The sequence below is a fragment of the Cydia strobilella genome, chromosome 10 (genome assembly GCF_947568885.1).
Source record: "Cydia strobilella chromosome 10, ilCydStro3.1, whole genome shotgun sequence".
Lineage (NCBI taxonomy): Eukaryota > Metazoa > Arthropoda > Insecta > Lepidoptera > Tortricidae > Cydia > Cydia strobilella.
In genome coordinates, this window is record NC_086050.1 from 17,161,466 (window position 1) to 17,180,296 (window position 18,831).

At 35.9% G+C, this 18,831-nt stretch overlaps 3 protein-coding genes across 3 annotated transcripts; all 3 read left to right on the forward strand.

Moving 5' to 3' along the window:
* The first annotated feature begins 2,012 nt into the window (after positions 1-2,012).
* LOC134744899 (organic cation transporter protein-like) lies at positions 2,013-7,482 on the forward strand. Its single transcript, XM_063678847.1, has 7 exons — positions 2,013-2,215; positions 2,804-3,032; positions 4,311-4,395; positions 4,887-5,057; positions 5,477-6,118; positions 6,493-6,674; positions 7,276-7,482. Exons 1-7 carry the CDS (start codon positions 2,013-2,015, stop codon positions 7,435-7,437), a joined length of 1,674 nt encoding a protein of 557 aa, XP_063534917.1. The 3' UTR covers positions 7,438-7,482.
* An 820-nt stretch (positions 7,483-8,302) lies between these two features.
* Positions 8,303-13,846, forward strand: LOC134745044 (organic cation transporter protein-like). The gene is made up of 7 exons (XM_063679017.1): positions 8,303-8,550; positions 9,226-9,454; positions 10,412-10,496; positions 10,888-11,058; positions 11,653-12,294; positions 12,633-12,814; positions 13,681-13,846. Exons 1-7 carry the CDS (start codon positions 8,342-8,344, stop codon positions 13,840-13,842), a joined length of 1,680 nt encoding a protein of 559 aa, XP_063535087.1. The 5' UTR covers positions 8,303-8,341; the 3' UTR covers positions 13,843-13,846.
* Positions 13,847-14,582: 736 nt separating this feature from the next.
* On the forward strand, positions 14,583-18,390 carry LOC134745045 (organic cation transporter protein-like). The gene is made up of 7 exons (XM_063679018.1): positions 14,583-14,799; positions 15,340-15,577; positions 15,658-15,742; positions 16,252-16,422; positions 16,662-17,303; positions 17,619-17,800; positions 18,232-18,390. Exons 1-7 carry the CDS (start codon positions 14,600-14,602, stop codon positions 18,388-18,390), a joined length of 1,677 nt encoding a protein of 558 aa, XP_063535088.1. The 5' UTR covers positions 14,583-14,599.
* The last annotated feature ends 441 nt before the right edge of the window (positions 18,391-18,831 follow it).

Here is an 18,831-nt window from a genome sequence, read left to right on the forward strand (position 1 = left end):
TGAAGAAACTGGGGGAGGCCTTTGCCTAGCAGTGGGACACGTAAGGCTCCAAATAATAATAATATCTCAAGAACCCATTTAAATAATAATAATAATAATACGGGTATTCGAACGACGTGTAATCTCAATGTACTTAAAAAAATTGAGCACATTGGTATCCGCGGCAATAGTTTTTACAATAATGCATGTGATTTTATTAAAATTATCGTAAGAAATTGCTCAATTGAAATAGGGTCTTTCTCTTGATGAACGAACAGGAAAAAATCTGTAAAAAAAAATTGTTGTATAAAAAAATAGTGCAATATGGGAAAAATGTGAGTCTGTCGGTTGCTTCCTTGCAAGTTCTGCGTTCTGTAGGACTTTGACAAAAATATTAGGTACTGGTTCCCAATATTTTATTATTTACTTAAAAAGAACATTATTATTCTCTTACGCCACCAGGAAAGTGTCGCTATGCTTTACTATTTGGTGCAGATTTTTTTTTCTTGGGATGTCCCGTATAGTGGACGTTATCGACTTGAGGGTTAAAAGATATAATGAAGTGGGGCGATTTTAAATGTTGGTATAAGTGCGTGTGATATAAAGTAGTTCAAAGATATTAAACATTGACGTGAAGCCAGTGGAATAGTGATTACACAAACAGTAGTATACCAATAACCAATCGAAACACAATGGAACCGAAAGATTATCAACCTAATGACGTTAAGACAGAGCAAGCAGAAGTGACAACCCGTGTTGATATAGACAAGATCTTAGTACAAGAAATCGGTCAATTCGGATGGTTCCAGCTACGAACGTGGGCGTTAGCGGCATTTGTTGTAATGTTTAGTGGATTTGCGGCCACTGAATATGTGTTCACAACGGCAAGAATTAACACCAGGTATTTAAAAGTAACAGAATTTACAAAATAACTAATGTGCTATTTAATTATTTAAACCATCTTGTTATCCCTAGACTTATACCTACCAGAAAAGTCTATAGCATTATACCTTCGGTATTATTAAATGCCGGTCTAAGAATTCCAAAAACTCGAGGTGCGCTGTTACAATTCTAATGATTGCTGCTTAATCGTCTTTTATAGTTGAAACTTGCTGACATTTTGCGAGTAACAAATAAGTAAATTCATAATTATATTATGGTTTTTTTTTGTATTTGTAATTTTTTTTAATGTAATTGACCTAAAGAATAAACTAGAAAGTTTTTTGGCAAAACTGATCTCACTAGTAACCATAATAAGAATACTTAGCTAATCTGTTATAAATTAATCTGTAGCTCATTAAGTTATTTTTTTTTACAATCTCTTTCTCTACATTTCTTATTACTATGCAGTTTGTACAACAATAATTATATGTTTGAGTAATACTCACAGATAGCGGTTATGCAAAAGAATTTGATATGAGGCGCAATTTTTATAAATAGCATCTCGGCACCACTTTGAAAAAATCTCGTATCTGACACAACTACTCAATGTTGAAAGGCAGTAACTCTGTATGCGTCCCATACATAGATACCATTTTTCTTAGATTGACAGAACAAGATACGACTTTTTTTTTCAAAGTATATAGCCGATCTGTGTTGTCATAATCAGACTGATAAACTAATATTTTATTTATCATTCATGTACCTCCTTTAAATATTATAAAACATTAGCGATAAGTATCGCGTTATACGCTGCTTATTGGGAAATACTTTTTAGTCGCAGTAGCAAGTGTATCAATATATACAAATAATATTTAACCTCAAAACATAAGAGTAAAATATTTACTAAACCAAACTTTCATAACATTTAGTGTTTTGACTGTTTTGTTTGTAAAATTTGTAGTACATTTTGGTATTTCTAATTTTTTACAATTGTAGCGTTTTTTGCAATTTCCGATTTGTTATAGATGTGTAATTTATTAGGATATAATGAAGTGCGGCGGTTATAAGTAATGTGAGCATAGGTATCTGTGAAAAACATTAATTAAATAGTATTAAAATATTGATGTGAAGCCAGTGATGAGCTATTCAAAATGGAAGAGAAAGTAGCTAGTGACGTTAAGGTAGAGCAAGCAGAAGTGAAGACTCGTGTTGATCTGGACAAGATCTTAGTAGAAGAAATCGGTCAATTCGGATGGTTCCAGCTACGAACGTGGGCGTTAGCGGCATTTGCTGTAATGTTTAGTGGATTTGCGGCCACTGAATATGTATTCACAACGGCGAGAATTGGCAGCAGGTATTTAAAAGTAACAGAATAAAAAAAACTAATGTGATATTAAATTATTTAAACCATCTTGTTATACAATTCAATTCAATTTATTTATTTAAAACACAACAATGGCACAAAATGGTTAGTAACACTTAATTTTAAAAACAGCATCTGCAGCGTCTAAGCCCTATACCGGTTTGAGCGTCGTCAAACTTATTAAATGTAAGGTTTTTCAATTCATAAATAAACAAAAACCGGCCAAGTGCGAGTCAGACTCGCGCACGAAGGGTTCCGTACCATTACGGAAAAAAACAGCAAAAAAATCACGTTTGTTGTATGGGAGCCCCATTTAAATATTTATATTATTCTGTTTTTAGTATTTGTTGTTATAGCGGCAACAGAAATACATCATCTGTGAAGATTTCAACTGTCTAGCTATCACGGTTCATGAGATACAGCCTGGTGACAGACAGATGGACAGACGGACAGACGGATGGACACACGGGCAGACGGACGGACAGACGGACTGACGGACAGCGGAGTCTTAGTTATAGGGTCCCGTTTTTACCCTTTGGGTACGGAACCCTAAACACAAATCACAACGTTGCTTTTCAGGTGCCTCATCCCTGAGTGTGAATCTACAGACCAAACCATCGAGTTCGTACCATCATGGATCTTAAACGCTATTCCTACGTCTGGCTCCTCATTCGACAGCTGCCAGCGTTTCGCCAATGTTTCAATCAACTACCTTAATGACGTCTGTCCTGCTAGTCTGTTCGACTCTAGCAACGTCGTAAATTGTGAGCAGTACGTCTATGAAAATACTGACACTGTTGTTTACACTGTGAGTTTTAGATTGAAGAATGACAATGAAAGGCAAAGTAAACGTTCTAGTGATCGACAAGCCGATGCTTGTAACCACTGTCGATATAAATGACGGCAGGATATCATCAAAAGACTAATATCTATTAATGCACTATCATTATGATCCTGTCGTCATTTATATCGACAATGGTTTCAATTTAAAAATGACAAGTACTGGGACAGTGAGGTGAACTCCGATGTCTACCTTAGCTTAACATTTGCTATGTTATATTAAGTGAAATAAATGCGTAGATGACATGGACATCGTAACTACTGACAAAAATAATGTATAGGAAGGTATTGAAATACGAGGGAAGAGATAAAAATGAATAATTACGACTAAATAAATACTATGTAAGCAAAAGTTATCGGCGTTATTGATACAAAAAATATTTAATTATGAAAGAATATTATGATACTTATGCGTTAAATAAGCGAAGGTTAGATTAATTTTAACAACCGATAGTATACAAATTTTCAGTTCAATATGGATTATAAATCAATCAAAAAATATCGTAAGCCTCACTAATATCAATTATTTGATACAAGATTACTAATATACAATACACTCACGGTCATTGAAAACTGAATATGTGTATAGGAATTTTCTGAAAGTAATCAGTTTTGAATGCGGTTTACTAATGTATTGCCAAAAATCGTTTCCCAAAGTATTACTTCCCAAACTATTTTACGCAAATTATCATTTGGCAAAATTTCATTCCGCAAATTTTCATAATCCAACCTAACCTAACCCAACCTAGTACGTCATTTTCATTTCGCAAGTATGGGGTTGGGAACTGACATGGTTGCGAAGTAAAAAACTTGCTAAAATTTCATTTGGGAAATGAAACTGATGCCATAAGTTTGTTGGGAAGTGAAATTTGGCGAAAAATATTTTGGCTAAACGGCGGTATTCCTTTGAATGCTAATAAGTGGTTCTAAATCCCATGACATTGGCTAAATTTTAATTGATACTCGTATCCTAAATACTTGAGAATCATTAATAAACATAGTTTTTCTACAACTAGTAATATGTATTTGAAAATCTAACAAACCAAGTAAGATATTGCAGATAAATAATTTGTCCGGGGGTTTTACATATTAAAGGTAACATTTAGATTCAGACTGCACCTGCGTTACTGCTGCAGTATTTCCGTGCAGCAGTATTGCAGCAGTAAGTAACACTGGTGTAGTTAGAATCATAATGTAACCATAACACAATTATAGATTAACTGATGCTGATTTCCACTGATTTCAGTTCGAGCTAGCTTGCCGGGATTGGCAACGCTCCTTCATTGGTACTGCGCGTGCGCTTGGGACACTGGCTTGCCTACCTATTACTGGTAAATCAGTTTAGTAAAGTACAAAAATGAGGAAAACATAATTATACTTACTATAGTTGTCAATGTTACGGCAAGTTATAAAAGTAATAAATCCAAAGCAGTCGCTGAGGATAAAATAATGAGAGATAAGAAGATAAGAAGGAATATAACTACTTATTTACAGCCAAAGATAAGCACTAGGTTGTCCGTTATTTCTCGATTTTCATTAATTGATATTTTAACGGATACCTACGCATAAAATACGCAAAATAACGCATAAACGTTTATGAGTGAAATAAAGATGCTGACACAAGGGATTTTTCAATTCTAATTATGAGTACGACCATATCAGCAACAATCTGCGGAGAAGGAATATTATTATGTAATAATAATATGTTCATAAAACATCTTCCTCAATAATATTTATAAATTATATTTGATTGTGTATTTGATAGTGATTTTTCAATCACGTGAAAGTTTTCTTGTTGATTATAATGATGCTCGTGTATCAGGATTCGTATCCGACCGATGGGGGCGGCGTACAGCACTTATTATCAACGCATTCATCCGAGCATCCTTGGGTCTAGGCCGTTCCTGGACTAACACATATGTGGGCTTTACTCTTCTGGAGTTTCTTGAGGCCGCCTTAGGTGGTGGCGTATTTAGCTGTGCCTATATTTTAGGTAAGTTAAAAGGTCCAATATACTATTCTATTTAGGGTTATTTTACACGATGTATCTACCTAATCAATATCTTATCGCTTATCGTAGCAACATTGAAAGAAACGGGATTGAGGTAGACCAACAAAAAAAAAAAAAATCCTATTCATGTATGACGGTTATCTCACGTTTTTCTTCACTGAAGGTAACCTGATGAATATCAATTTGGCAATTTTGTAATTGGCATAATTTAACTATTCCCCGACAAGATGGTGCGATTGGTGCGCCGATAATTGCATCCATTTCATGAATTTCCGTTATAATATAGAATTTGTAATTATATAGAAGTTTATTTACAGAAGTATACAAAAATATCGAGGTTTTAGATACAGAAGCAAACAACATAATTGTTATTATTGTCAATTGTCATTGTTTGTCAACAGTGATGGAGATGGTTGGACCTCGTATGCGTGTCGCATTCGGAACATCAATGAACTCGTTTTTCTCGGTCGGCTGCGTCGTCGCCGGACTATTTGCCTGGGCTTTTAACGACTGGCGCGACTTAACCCGCGCTTTATATATCCCAATGTTCATCATGAGCTTCTCACTCTGGTTCGTCCCTGAATCAGTCCGCTGGTACATGAGCAAGGGACGTTACCAAGAATCTGAAGCTGTTCTCAAAACAGCAGCAAGACTTAATGGAAAACAACTGTCAGACAAGTCGTTGGAAGCTTTGAGGGAATCAGTGGAGGAAGAGAAGAGGAAGAATGAGATGGAAGCGGAGAAGAAAACGAACGAGCCGTGGTTAATAGTTCAAGTGTTCAGGCATAAACAGATCTTGATCCGCTGTATAGTGTCGCCTGTCTGGTGGATAACCTTTACTATTGTATACTATGGATTGTCCATAAACGTTGTGAACATATCTGGTAACCGCTATTTGAACTATGTGGCGGTATCGGCCGTGGAGGTTCCTGGCTATTGGACTTCGATGTTTTTGTTGGGCATCATTGGGAGGAAACCTGTGCTCATCGCCGCATTTTGGGTCTGCGCCGCCTGCCAAGCGGCATATGTTTTCATGCCTGACGGTAATTATTTCATTACATCGTTACATCTATTACTTACCTAAAAATAAGGATGGGATTTTGAATTGCATCTAGTTTTATGATTTCCTTCCAAACACACATTGCTGTAAAATTGATTATCGGATAAAATTTAGGAAAGCAGGACAGTAGAACGATCAAGTGTTGCCTTACAGATTATTGAAAATTTTGCTAGGTAATTTTGAGAATACTATCTTGGCTCAAAATATTTTACAGCCCTGACAATGATTAACATATAACAGCATTCTTAATAAAGAGAAAATGCACGCACTAAAACACCTTGTTTTTTGTACCTATGTGAAGTAGGTTAAAATCTCTTGCTTTTTTCATGTATTAACCATTTCATGTTTTTTTTTAAGGTTATTACGAACTTTCCCTGGCAGTGTACCTCATCGGCAAGTTTTCCATCGCCATGGTGTCCGCAGGGCTGTACGTGTATACAGCGGAGTTGTATCCTACCAGAAACCGTCACAGTCTGCTGGGTTACTCCTCTATGGTCGGAAGAATCGGGTCTATTCTAGCCCCTCTTACTCCAGCCTTGGTAAGCAACAGTTATCATCATCTCATCATTATTTAACCGAAAGACAATTGTTTTAAATGACGGGTTTATATAATTTGTGGTGAGTGAAGATGACCATATTATAAGTATGTCTATGTTTAGTAGGTATCAGCCTTTTAGTATTTTGGCGGAAGACTTTTATGTATGCTAGGGAGTCATAAGAATAAGAATCTTTAAGAGAATCCGCACCGATCCAAATGATCTGGCGACCCTTTCATATCCATACTTACCGAGTGATTAGCGCAGGCAATATTTTTGGAGAAAATAACAGTACTTTATAATGATAGGGTATCGTAGATCAGGTATCATCAAGTAAACTTTTGACATCTTGCAGTTAGCATTATTTAGTGCCAGTTGCACTATCCGGACTTGACAGACTGATGATTAACGTCATCCGGCGCGCCGCGGCGCTTTACTATGAAATTTTCCATACAATAAAATTTAGCAAACACTTTAACGATGACAAACAGTTTGGTGCAATCGACCCTTAGTCTTCTTGCGTTATTCATTAAACGTTTGCCAAATCTAACAAACTGTTGTTGCTCATAGATTTAATTATTTTAAGCCATTGCATGTTTAACAGGGCAACTCCACATTCGACGAGCTACCGTTCGTGATATTTGGTTGCTTCGCGCTTCTCTCCGGCTGCTTAGTATTCATCACACCAGAGACCCTTGGAGCCAAGTTCCCTGACACCATGGAGGAAGCTTCGGACATTGGCAAGAAGAAAGATGGTGCTAAATAAAAATATGAAAATTTGTAAGTGGAGTGAATTTCATTATGAAAAAACTTTAACCCAACCTCCATTCTCTCCCTCACTCTAACCACCGTTAAAATAATATTTAGTGTTGTTTGGAGATTTAGGTTTAGATATCAAGCCCCGTTATCAACGCTGAAATTTATTGAAAATTAGGTTTGGCAAAATTATCTTCCCTAGGGAGCCCTATCCAAAACTTTGCCCAAGTAAAGTATTAAAATACTTTTTCCTAATGATTTATATTCGCCTTATCATTTTTTACGCCCAAGATACAATTAACAGAAGAAATAATTTAATACGAAGCGCAATATTTATCTGTAGCATCTCGGTACTACTTTGAAAAAATCTCGTATCACACTACTATATACAGAGTTGAAAGGCAGTAACTCTGTACGCGTCCCAATACATAGATACCATTTTTCTTAATTTGACAGAACAAGATACGACTTTTTTTTTTTCAAAGTAGTGCCGATCTGTGTTATCATAATCAGAGTTATCAGACTGATAAACTAATATCTTATTTATCTTTCAATATTATACAACATTAGCGAAATACACTGCTTGTTAGGAAATACTTTAAAGCCGCAGTAGCAAGTGTATCAATACATAAAAAGAATATTTGACCCCAAAACATAAAAGTAGTTAAATATTTACTAATAGCAAATTTTCAACGTTTCAACGTAACGTTTAGTCAGTGTTTTGTTTTGTAAAATTCGTACTGCATTTTTACAATTGTAGCGTTTTTTGTGTAATTAACGTTTTCTTATGGGTATATAATTTATTAAGATAAAAATGAAGTGCGGCGGTTAGTAATGTGAACATAGGTACCTGTGAAAAACAGTAATTTAATGATATTAAATATTGATGTGAAGCCAGTGGTGGGCCATTCAAAATGGAAGAGAAAGATAATCAGGCTAGAGACGTTAAGGTAGAGCAAGCAGAAGTGAAGGCTCGTGTTGATCTGGACAAGATCTTAGTAGAAGAAATCGGACAATTCGGATGCTTCCAGCTAAGGACGTGGGCGTTGGCAGCATTTGCTGTAATATTTAGTGGATTTGCGGCCACTGAATATGTGTTTACAACAGCGAGAATTAATACCAGGTATTTAAAAGTCAAGAAATAATTAACAAAAATACTATGTGCTATCTAGTTTATTAAACCATAAATTATTGTACTTACTAGAACACGTCAATGATGAGGAGGTTGTATAATATAGGTAGTTTGTTCTGTTTCTTTTACAATTTTAAAAATATGTTAAGATTACATTTTCTTGTCAGTTCGTGATTAAAGCTGGTGCTAAAAATGCCAATTGCTTGCATTTATACTTAATTTCCACTATCTTCTAAAAGCTATCAAAGTCATTCTCTACGATTAAAGCAGATTCCCCAAAGCAGAAAAATCTAATTCTAATGATTGCTGACGGAATATGCACATTGTTACCAATGTAAATTTCTTACATTGCTGACATTTTACAAGTAACATTAACAAAAGTAACTTGCATGATTATATGATGTTTTAGTTAATAAGTAGAAATTATTTGAAATGTAATTGACTTCAAGAATAAATTCTCTAGTTACTTTTTTGGAAAATCTCACTATAGTAGGTAACTATAATAATCGGCAAATTTTCTATTACCTATAAATAAATCTGAATCTCAACATTGATTTCAAAATAGCTTCTGCAGCGTCTAAGCCTTATACCGGTTCGAGCGTTGTCATATTTATTAAATGTAAGATTTTCCAATTCATAAAAACAAATCACATCGTTGCTTTTCAGGTGCCTCATTCCTGAGTGTGAATCTACAGACCAAACCATCGAGTTCGCACCATCATGGATCTTAAACGCTATTCCTCCATCTGGCTCCTCATTCGACACCTGCCAGCGCTTTGCCAACATTTCTGCCATATACTTCAATGACATTTGCCCTGCTAGCCTCTTCGACTCTAGCAACGTCGTAAATTGTGAGGAATACGTCTATGAGAATACTGACACTGTTGTCTATACTGTGAGTTTCAAATTGAATTAAAATTAGAGATAAAGCAAACGTTCTAGTGCTTAACATGCTCATATCCAATAGATGATATAACCTTCCGTCACCTATATTTACAATGATGTAGGTACGTTTAAAGATGATACACACTGCTATAGTGATGAGATCTCCGATGTCTGCCTTAGCTTAACATTTGCTACGGAAGAATATATTAAATAAAATTAATTCGTTGATGCTAATATACATTGTAACTACTAATAAAATTAATGTATAGAAAAATAGGGAAATACCAGGGAAGAGTTAAAAGATAATTACAACAAATCTCGATATCATAAATAGTAGCATAGTAGGATAAAAAATGTCGGCATTATTATTGATATCGGAATTACTTAATTATCTTATACCTCTATTATGCTATGCGTTTGATAAGCGTCGTCACTCGTCAGATTAAATTTAACACTCTATGGCACATAAATGATAACAATAGCAATAAATTTTAAGTAACGCAAAAGTAAGATATTTAAAATAAAACTAGACATAAATCAATCATAAATATTGATATCATTGCTAATATCATTCTAGCTTATTGAGATCAGGTTAGGTGGGATTAGAAAAACTTTGAGGCAAAGGAAACACTTCTAGAGAAAATAAACAATTATATGAAATACTTAAACCCAAACTAATGCATAATAAAATTAAGTAAAAAATACTTTTCCTTGTACAATTTCTCTGGCCCTTTTAAAAGCCCCTTCCTATAATACCACACTGGATAGGTTTCTGTAAAAAAAAAACCTAAAAAAAATACTTAGTACTCCCCTCCTAAGGGATTTTTTTAAGAACGGGTCAAACAATTTGTTTTGACCTCTAGTATGCGTGTGCCAAATGGCTAAACTATACATCGATTTGCGGTTTACTATTTTTTTTACTTCATATTATTATTTATTTAATACTTTTGTTTTTCTTTGATTTCAGTTCGGGCTAGCATGTCGGGATTGGCAGCGCTCCTTCATTGGTACTGCGAGAGCGCTTGGGACACTAGCGTGCTTCCCTATTACAGGTGGAAATTCCTTCTCTACCCATTTTAACTACGTACCTGCAAAATACGAAAAACTCGTTATAGTTAAAGTTGCAGGTGGTTGCAATAAGTTAGGTATATAATTACACATCTATATCTAACTGCTATATAATTCTTTCGGTGTTAATATTTATTATGATGTTGACTATGACCTCTGTTACGCCGCCTTCTTTTTAGTATTCAAATCAATCAATGATCATCTTCATATCAGCTTTTTATCGCCCACTGCTGAGCATAGGCCTTTTTTCTAGTACGCCCACTTATCCCAGCCCTGAACCAATCTCATCCATAAGTAACCCGCAATCTTCCGAATGTCGTCCACCCAATATAATGATATGTATTATATAATTTAATATATGTAATGGTACTCTAGGATTCGTATCGGACCGATGGGGGCGGCGTACAGCGCTGATCATCAATACTTTCATCGGTGCTTCCTTTGGCCTGAGTCGTTCCTGGACCAACACATATGTGGGCTTCACTCTTCTGCAGTTCCTTGAAACCGCTTTAGGTGGAGGCATCTTTAGCTGTGCTTATATTTTAAGTAAGTGTTACTTCACATATATTATTATAGTTTTAAGAAATGGGAGTAAAAGGAAAGAAAAGTAAATATTATCTTTCGCTGGTATATAATGATTTATACTGGTAAATATCAAATGACATTTGTAGAAATCTAAGAACACAAGTGCCGAGAAAGCCAAGCAGCGTGCTATATACTAGATAGCCTATCAGTGACTGAAATTTAAATGAGTATGAGTATACCCATATCGACCGGGATATGAACCGTGATTACCTTTTGTATGGTTTTTAAGCTCCCGATATTCACGGTTCATAACTCGGTCTATATAAGTCTAGTGAAACTAACCGTGAAACATTCAAAACTGTAAATGAGATCTTTATTGCATAGAACTACTGTTTTCATTCTTGTACAGATGTGATTCGCTGATAATTGCATCCACTTATATGTTGATCTCTTCACTTTGACAAGTCTTCATCACTAACACAAGACTTAATTCACTTCATCAAGACTTAAGTACTAACTTCAAATTAAGGTTTTATACAAAGTGTATAAAAATATTTTCCACCTAGATATGGTAATATTTTATACAATTTTAAATAATTGATCTTTCTTCTTTAGTGATGGAGATGGTTGGACCGCGGATGCGTGTCCCGTTTGGAACATCAATGAACTCCTTCTTCTCAGTCGGCTGCGTCATCGCTGGACTATTAGCTTGGGCTTTTAACGACTGGCGGGACTTAACACGCGCTTTATATATCCCCATGTTCGTCATGAGCTTCTCACTCTGGTTCGTTCCAGAATCAGTCCGCTGGTACATGAGCAAGGGACGTTACCAAGAATCTGAAACTGTTCTTAAAACAGCAGCAAGAATTAATGGAAAACAACTGTCAGATCAGTCGTTGGCAGCTTTGAGGGAATCAGTGGAAGAAGAGAAGAGGAAGAATGAGTTGGAAGCAGAGAAGAAAACGAACGAGCCATGGTTAATAGTTCAAGTTTTCAGGCATAAAGAGATCTTGATCCGGTGTATAATATCTCCTGTCTGGTGGATAACCTTTACTATTGTATACTATGGATTGTCTATAAACGTTGTGAATATATCTGGAAACCGTTATTTGAACTATGTGGCAGTATCGGCAGTGGATGTTCCTGGCTTTTGGACGTCGATGTTTTTGTTGAGCATCGTTGGGAGGAAGCCGGTGCTTATCGTCTCATTTTGGGTCTGCGCCGCATGCCAAGCGGCTTATGTCTTCATGCCCGATGGTAATACTTGCTTTTATTATTTTATTACATTGTACTATTACATGTCTAAAAACATACTCGTATCGATGGAGTTTAAATTGTATGTATTTATTATTTTAAATGTTGATGATCTGATAAAAAAAAAAGTTGTTGCCTTTACAAAATGATTAAAGTTTTGGCAGGTATTTTTGAAAATACTATCTAGGTACAGTCCTGACTCCTGACAATGATTAGCATTTAACAACATATTTATTAAACACAATATCCACTTTGTTAGTTGTACCTATGTCAAGTAGGTTAAAGTATCTTACCTTGTTAATTTTATCGCAAAGAAATGCATTTGATGTTTATTTTTTAAGGTTACTATGAAGCTTCTCTAGCGGTGTACCTCATCGGAAAGTTCTCCATCGCCATGGTGTCTGCAGGGCTGTACGTGTATACGGCGGAGTTGTATCCTACCAGAAACCGCCACAGTCTGCTAGGTTACTCCTCTATGGTTGGAAGAATAGGGTCTATTCTAGCCCCCCTCACTCCAGCTATGGTAAGTTTAGGGGCCGCGGCTAAGTACGGTTTCCTATGGAGGGTAGACTTAAAGTAATATATTCCTTATTAACTAGTGCTTATATATAGACAGTGATGCTGTCGTAATACTACATTCTTAATCTACCGCGATCGACGCATTGATAATGTTTTGAATATATTATCGAAACACGACAAACTGGACCAATTTTCAAAAATTCGGGATTTTAGAGTTCATGTCGAGAGCGATTTTACAGATCTTTAGATTCTCTGTGCATCATTACAACTATCTAGTTGTATTTCGGTGCTATATTTTTATAGCTGTAGTCAGGAGACATAGGAAACTTTGGGACAATCAAGACCCCGATTATTTGATGATTATGACCGTACCTTGCCTATCGTGCCTATCTACCATTATATTATACCATTTATAAATAAATAAAAATGATTATTGAGTTCACACAAACAAACGTAATTACGACTTATATTGACCGGGATATAGACCGTGATTACCTTTTGTATTATTATATAAGTCTAGTGAAACTAACCGTGAATCATTCAAAACTCTAAACGTAATTATGACTGGGCAGGTGCCTCTTTTTAAGCGTACATGACACTTGTGTGAAGAGACATCGCTCTCCGGTAGGTGGTAACAGAATTTATATAAAAACAATAACTGTGGCTTAAAACGAATATTTCTTCAAAACTAAACATAGAAAGAAATTAAGTATATAAAACTAGTTTTAACAAAAATCTGTTTATGTTTCACGATAAATATTTACTACGCGTAGGCAATATTTTCTGCGGAAATACCAATGTCAATGATCGAGTATCACCGATGACGGTTGAATTTAGTCTTAGTCTTTAAAATCGGTGTTTCTTTAACAGGGCAACTCCACATTTGAGGAGCTACCGTTTGTCATATTCGGTTGCTTTGCGCTTCTCTCCGGGTGCTTAGTATTCATCACACCAGAGACCCTTGGTGCCAAATTCCCTGACACCATGGAGGAAGCCTCGGACATTGGCAAGAAGAAAAATGACGCTAAATAAAAATACGAATATATTATGTAAAAGGAGTGACTTTTCATTATGTTTTTTTTTAACTTAACCTCCATTTTCAGAAAACTTTTACCCAGCCTATAAAACCCGAGTCACATAAAATAATGGATTGACTACGAGTTTTTAATAAAACTATTTTGAACTTTAAATTCTTGTCTGTAGATGATAAGGACACGATTTTTAGTCTTTTTGCATTTATTTCGAGAACAATTTTTTCGACTCTAGCACAATCGAGGTTTGAACCTACTATTTTAGATCACCAATCACCACATACAAGTAAAAGGTTTATTGCTTAGCAACATTGTCAAATCACACGTGACGCAGATAATATTTTGTTTTATCTATGCGCATGAGCAAGTACACAATAAGATTATCTAGTATTAGAAGAATACCAAACGATACATACACAGAAAGATAATATCTTTCTGACTTTTGTTTGACTTTGTACCTTAATATAATATTCACAAAGATATTATTATACTGTGTTTGCGGAAGACTTTGTTAATTCTATCACCTAGGTAATAGAGTTCAATGAAAAACTCAAGCACTTGCACTCCTTACCAACTAACCTAAGCTTATGATATCTCTCTTTATCTCACAAAACTCATTCAGTGAAATACCTGTGTTCTCAATTAATTTGCAGAGAAAATCATTACATTTCTTTATTGCCAAAGTTGAATAAATGATATTAAAGTAATATGAAATAAAGTTTAATAATTATATTGCTAGTTATTATAGTCAAATTAAAATGGATCACAAAAATGCTCACCCTGATAATTCTAAAGCAGAAGAAAACACCGATATAGATCTGGACAAGATCTTGACTGAAGAAATTGGACAGTTTGGTTGGTTCCAGCTTCGGGCAGTGACATTAACTGCGGTTGCTGTTATATTTAGTGGTGTTGCTGCCACTGAGTATATTTTCACGACAGCAAGGACTAATACCAGGTATTATTCAAAAGTGAAATTTCTTTAAAATTAAATCAGATTAAATTTCCTTAATCCCAACAGAACTATGATCAAGATTGTTAGTGACACATTTTAATATTAAAATAATGTAAGGAGGAATACATACACACTTTCTAATTAACTACATATTAAAAAACTACTCATCATTAGGCCTTGTCCATCTTTACAGATAATTTAAGCGGCATCTATGTTATCTAGCAACAGCGTCGCTCGTGGCTAAATAACCCGATCCTTGAACTGCACAATCGTCCACACTTATGACAAGTAAAAGTACATTGAGGGTCAACAGCGAGGCGACCCTCATCGCGCATGTGTCTTATTGCGCGTTTTCGGGCAAAGTCTTGAAACCAGGACCTATCGTGGGTTTCGCGACCTCTTAAAAGGCTGTTCCTCCACTCAGCGCGGTTTGTTGCTAGGTCTTCCCATGAGGCGCAGTTGTCGCGCTTTACGCAGTCCTTAAAACTACTAGGTACATAATAAAAAAGGTTCATAGCCAACTTCAATGTTTATTGTTTTTAGATGCTTAATACCTGAGTGCGAATCGACAGATCAATCAATTGATTTCTCGCCAGCATGGATCCTTAATGCTGTACCGGCAGCAGGCTCCTCATTTGATGGCTGCCAACGTTATGCCAATATTTCTACCAACGATAATGCCAACGTCTCAGCAACTTGCCCAGTTAGCCTATTCGACACTAACAAAGTCATCAACTGTGAGGAGTTTGTCTATGAGAATACTATCACTGTTGTCTTTACTGTGAGTATAGAATAATCTTCCAAGACCTTGAATATACCTATAGCTATTTCTGAAAGTTATAATTAGGTGCGGTTTTTCAGCTTGGGCTGGCATGTCAGGAGTGGAAACGCTCTTTCATCGGATCTGCGCGGACTATTGGTACACTATTTGCTCTACCAATTACAGGTACATATTTCTTTTTATTAACTAGGGTGCCTTAGTAATACATTTTGACCGCTTATTTATACTCTGGAAGAGATAACTTTTTGACATTGTTAATATTTTGACACAGGTAGGCAATTTTTTGACATTGTATTCAGTATTAATATTATTCTCTGACATTTTATTTTACTGTATTTGACTTTTGCTTTTAATTTTTTTTTATGATTTGTTTCATTGTTTTTATTTTTTACTTAATACTTAATTATTTTACTGAATTATTATATTTTACAATTTGACGATCATTTTGTGAGTTCATGCTATTTAGAAACATTGTGATATTGTTAAATAAATTAATCTATACAATATTTAAATAAAATACTACAACAAAAATACGAATTAATGTAAAACTCTGGTCAGACCGTGCGGGACCCTCAGCTCTCTAGTGCTACTGTTGAGAATCCTAACGCCAAATGGAAACATATCGTGCAACTATTCGACAAAAAATTACGTGAATTGCCCCTTTAAATCTGCAGGTTTCGTGTCAGACAAATGGGGACGTCGAACAGCATTGGCCATCAATGCGGTTATCCGAGCCAGCCTTGGTCTATCTCGCTCTTGGGTCAACACGTACGTTGGATTTACTGCGTTGCAATTCTTGGAGGCCGCATTGGGTTCTGGTGTTTTCTCTAGCGCTTATATTCTAGGTAAGCTGAACAGGTAATTTCCTACTTATTATAATCAAATTATAATGTAATGTTTACCCAGGTATTGGCTGTTGTATTTATTTATAGATATTGCTTTATTTTATTTTTTGTTATTATATGATGTCACTGTAAAATGTATTTAGTGAAAGAGCTATCGAGGCTCTACTTGAAAAATATCTATTAAGAGACTATGTTGCTTAGTTTTTTTTACATAACATTTTATTGTCTTCTTGTTACAGTTATGGAGCTGTTGGGTCCGAAGATGCGCGTCATCAGTGGAGCATCTATGAACACATTCTTCTCTTGTGGAATCATTTACACTGGTCTGCTTGCCTGGGCTGTTCCAGACTGGCGAAACCTGACTCAATTACTCTATATTCCAATGTTCATCACAAGTTTATCGCTTTGGATCGTCCCAGAATCAATTCGCTGGTACTTGAGCAAAGGATGCTATGAGGAATCTGAAGCTGCTCTTAAAACTGCCGCCCGTTTAAACGGAAAAAATCTTTCTGACAGGTCTCTACTTGCTTTGAAAAAAGCAGTAGCAGAAGAGAACAATAAAAAAGCTTTGGAAGCTTCAGAAAAACAAGCCGAGCCTTGGCTGATAGTTCAAGTGTTTAAACACAAACAGGTTTTGATTCGATGTATCGTGTCTCCTGTTTGGTGGATTACATATACTTTTGTGTATTATGGGCTTTCAATCAACGCTGTAAACATCTCTGGCAATCGTTACTTGAACTTCGTGGCAGTTTCGATGATGGAAATACCTGGGTACTGGACCTCAATGTTTCTATTGGGGAAGATTGGACGAAAACCTGTCCTCATCTGTGCTTTTTGGTTATGCGCTGCATGTCAAGTAGTATATATTTTCTTGCCTGAAGGTAAGCTAGATTTTATATTTGAATTAAATGGTAGTTTTATCATTACCATCTATCATAAATAAATACCAGGGGATATCTTACACAGATCACCCTAGCCCCAAACTAAGCAAAGCTATGGCTGCTAGGCGACGATATACATACTTATAACACATAAAGCACCCATGCCATGACTCAGCAACAAATAAATGTCTTCATTACACAAAATAAATAAATGCCCTTACCGGGATTCGAACCGAGGACCATCGGCTTCACAGGCAGGGTCACTACCCACTAGGTCAAACCGACCGGTCGTCCGAATCATGATTCGTATTTCAGGTTACTACGGCATCTCGTTAACGGTGTATCTCATTGGCAAATATGCCATCGCCATGGCGACTTCAGCGTTATATGTTTACACAGCAGAACTGTTTCCCACCAGGCACCGCCATAGCCTCTTAGGTTTCTCCTCAATGGTAGGAAGGGTTGGCTCTATTCTGGCCCCACTGACTCCTGCAATGGTAAGTAGTTAGGTATTTTTTTCTGCATAATCAATCATAATCCTTATCATTAGCCTGTAAAAGTCAACTTGAACATAGACCTATAGGTTGTAGCGCCAACTGGCCCAAATTTAATAATGTTGCCAACAAAAGCTTTTTTTATTATACTGTCACTTCAAAATACTAATAGTAACACGAAAGAGCCACTGTTAACACTTATAACAGTTAGTTGGTTTATCTTCTCATTTACATTTTGTATCTTCACTGGTTTACTATATAACTGCTCAAGAAGAAATACTAATGATTTTTGTAGGATTCCTTTCACCATCTACACCCAGGCTTCTCTTTTGGTCCTCAAGTGATCTTTTTCGTATTATTTTAGAGTAACGTATAAAATGATTAGTTTAATAACAAAGGGTGTTTTTATACATTTATAACCAATCTGTTTTCAGGGCTACTCTACGTTCGAGAAGCTACCATTCGTGCTATTTGGAAGTTGCGCTCTTTTGTCGGGCTGCCTCGTGTTTATCACACCTGAGACCCTCGGAGCTAAGTTCCCTGACACCATGCAAGAGCCTTCTGACATTGGAAAAAACACAGACGTGTCATAAGATGTGGGATTCTGTTGTTTTTTCCGACCTATTAGGTTCTTAAACTCCTCTCTGTTTAGATATTGAATGACATTGTTAAAATCTGTAAATATAACTTATTGCGATTATGATATTTTTTTGTCTTTGAGTACTTTTACAGATTTAGAATCCATTCTTAAGGCTGGCGTCCACTAGACTCGCCGAGGCGAATCGAATCGAATCGCAATAATTCGCCTCCTATATTTTCTAATGCAACTGCGTCCATTGACGAAGAGCCGAGGCGCGCCCGTCAATGTGAGGAGGCGAATTATTGCTATTCGATTCGCTTCGCCTCGGCGAGTCTAGTGGATGCCAGCCTTTATAGTGCATTGCGGCAATCAAACCTAGAGAAACATTACATTTTATTATATTTTAAGTTATCATTTTAAGCCTTGAGTGAGAGAATAGTTTTGTAATGTATCA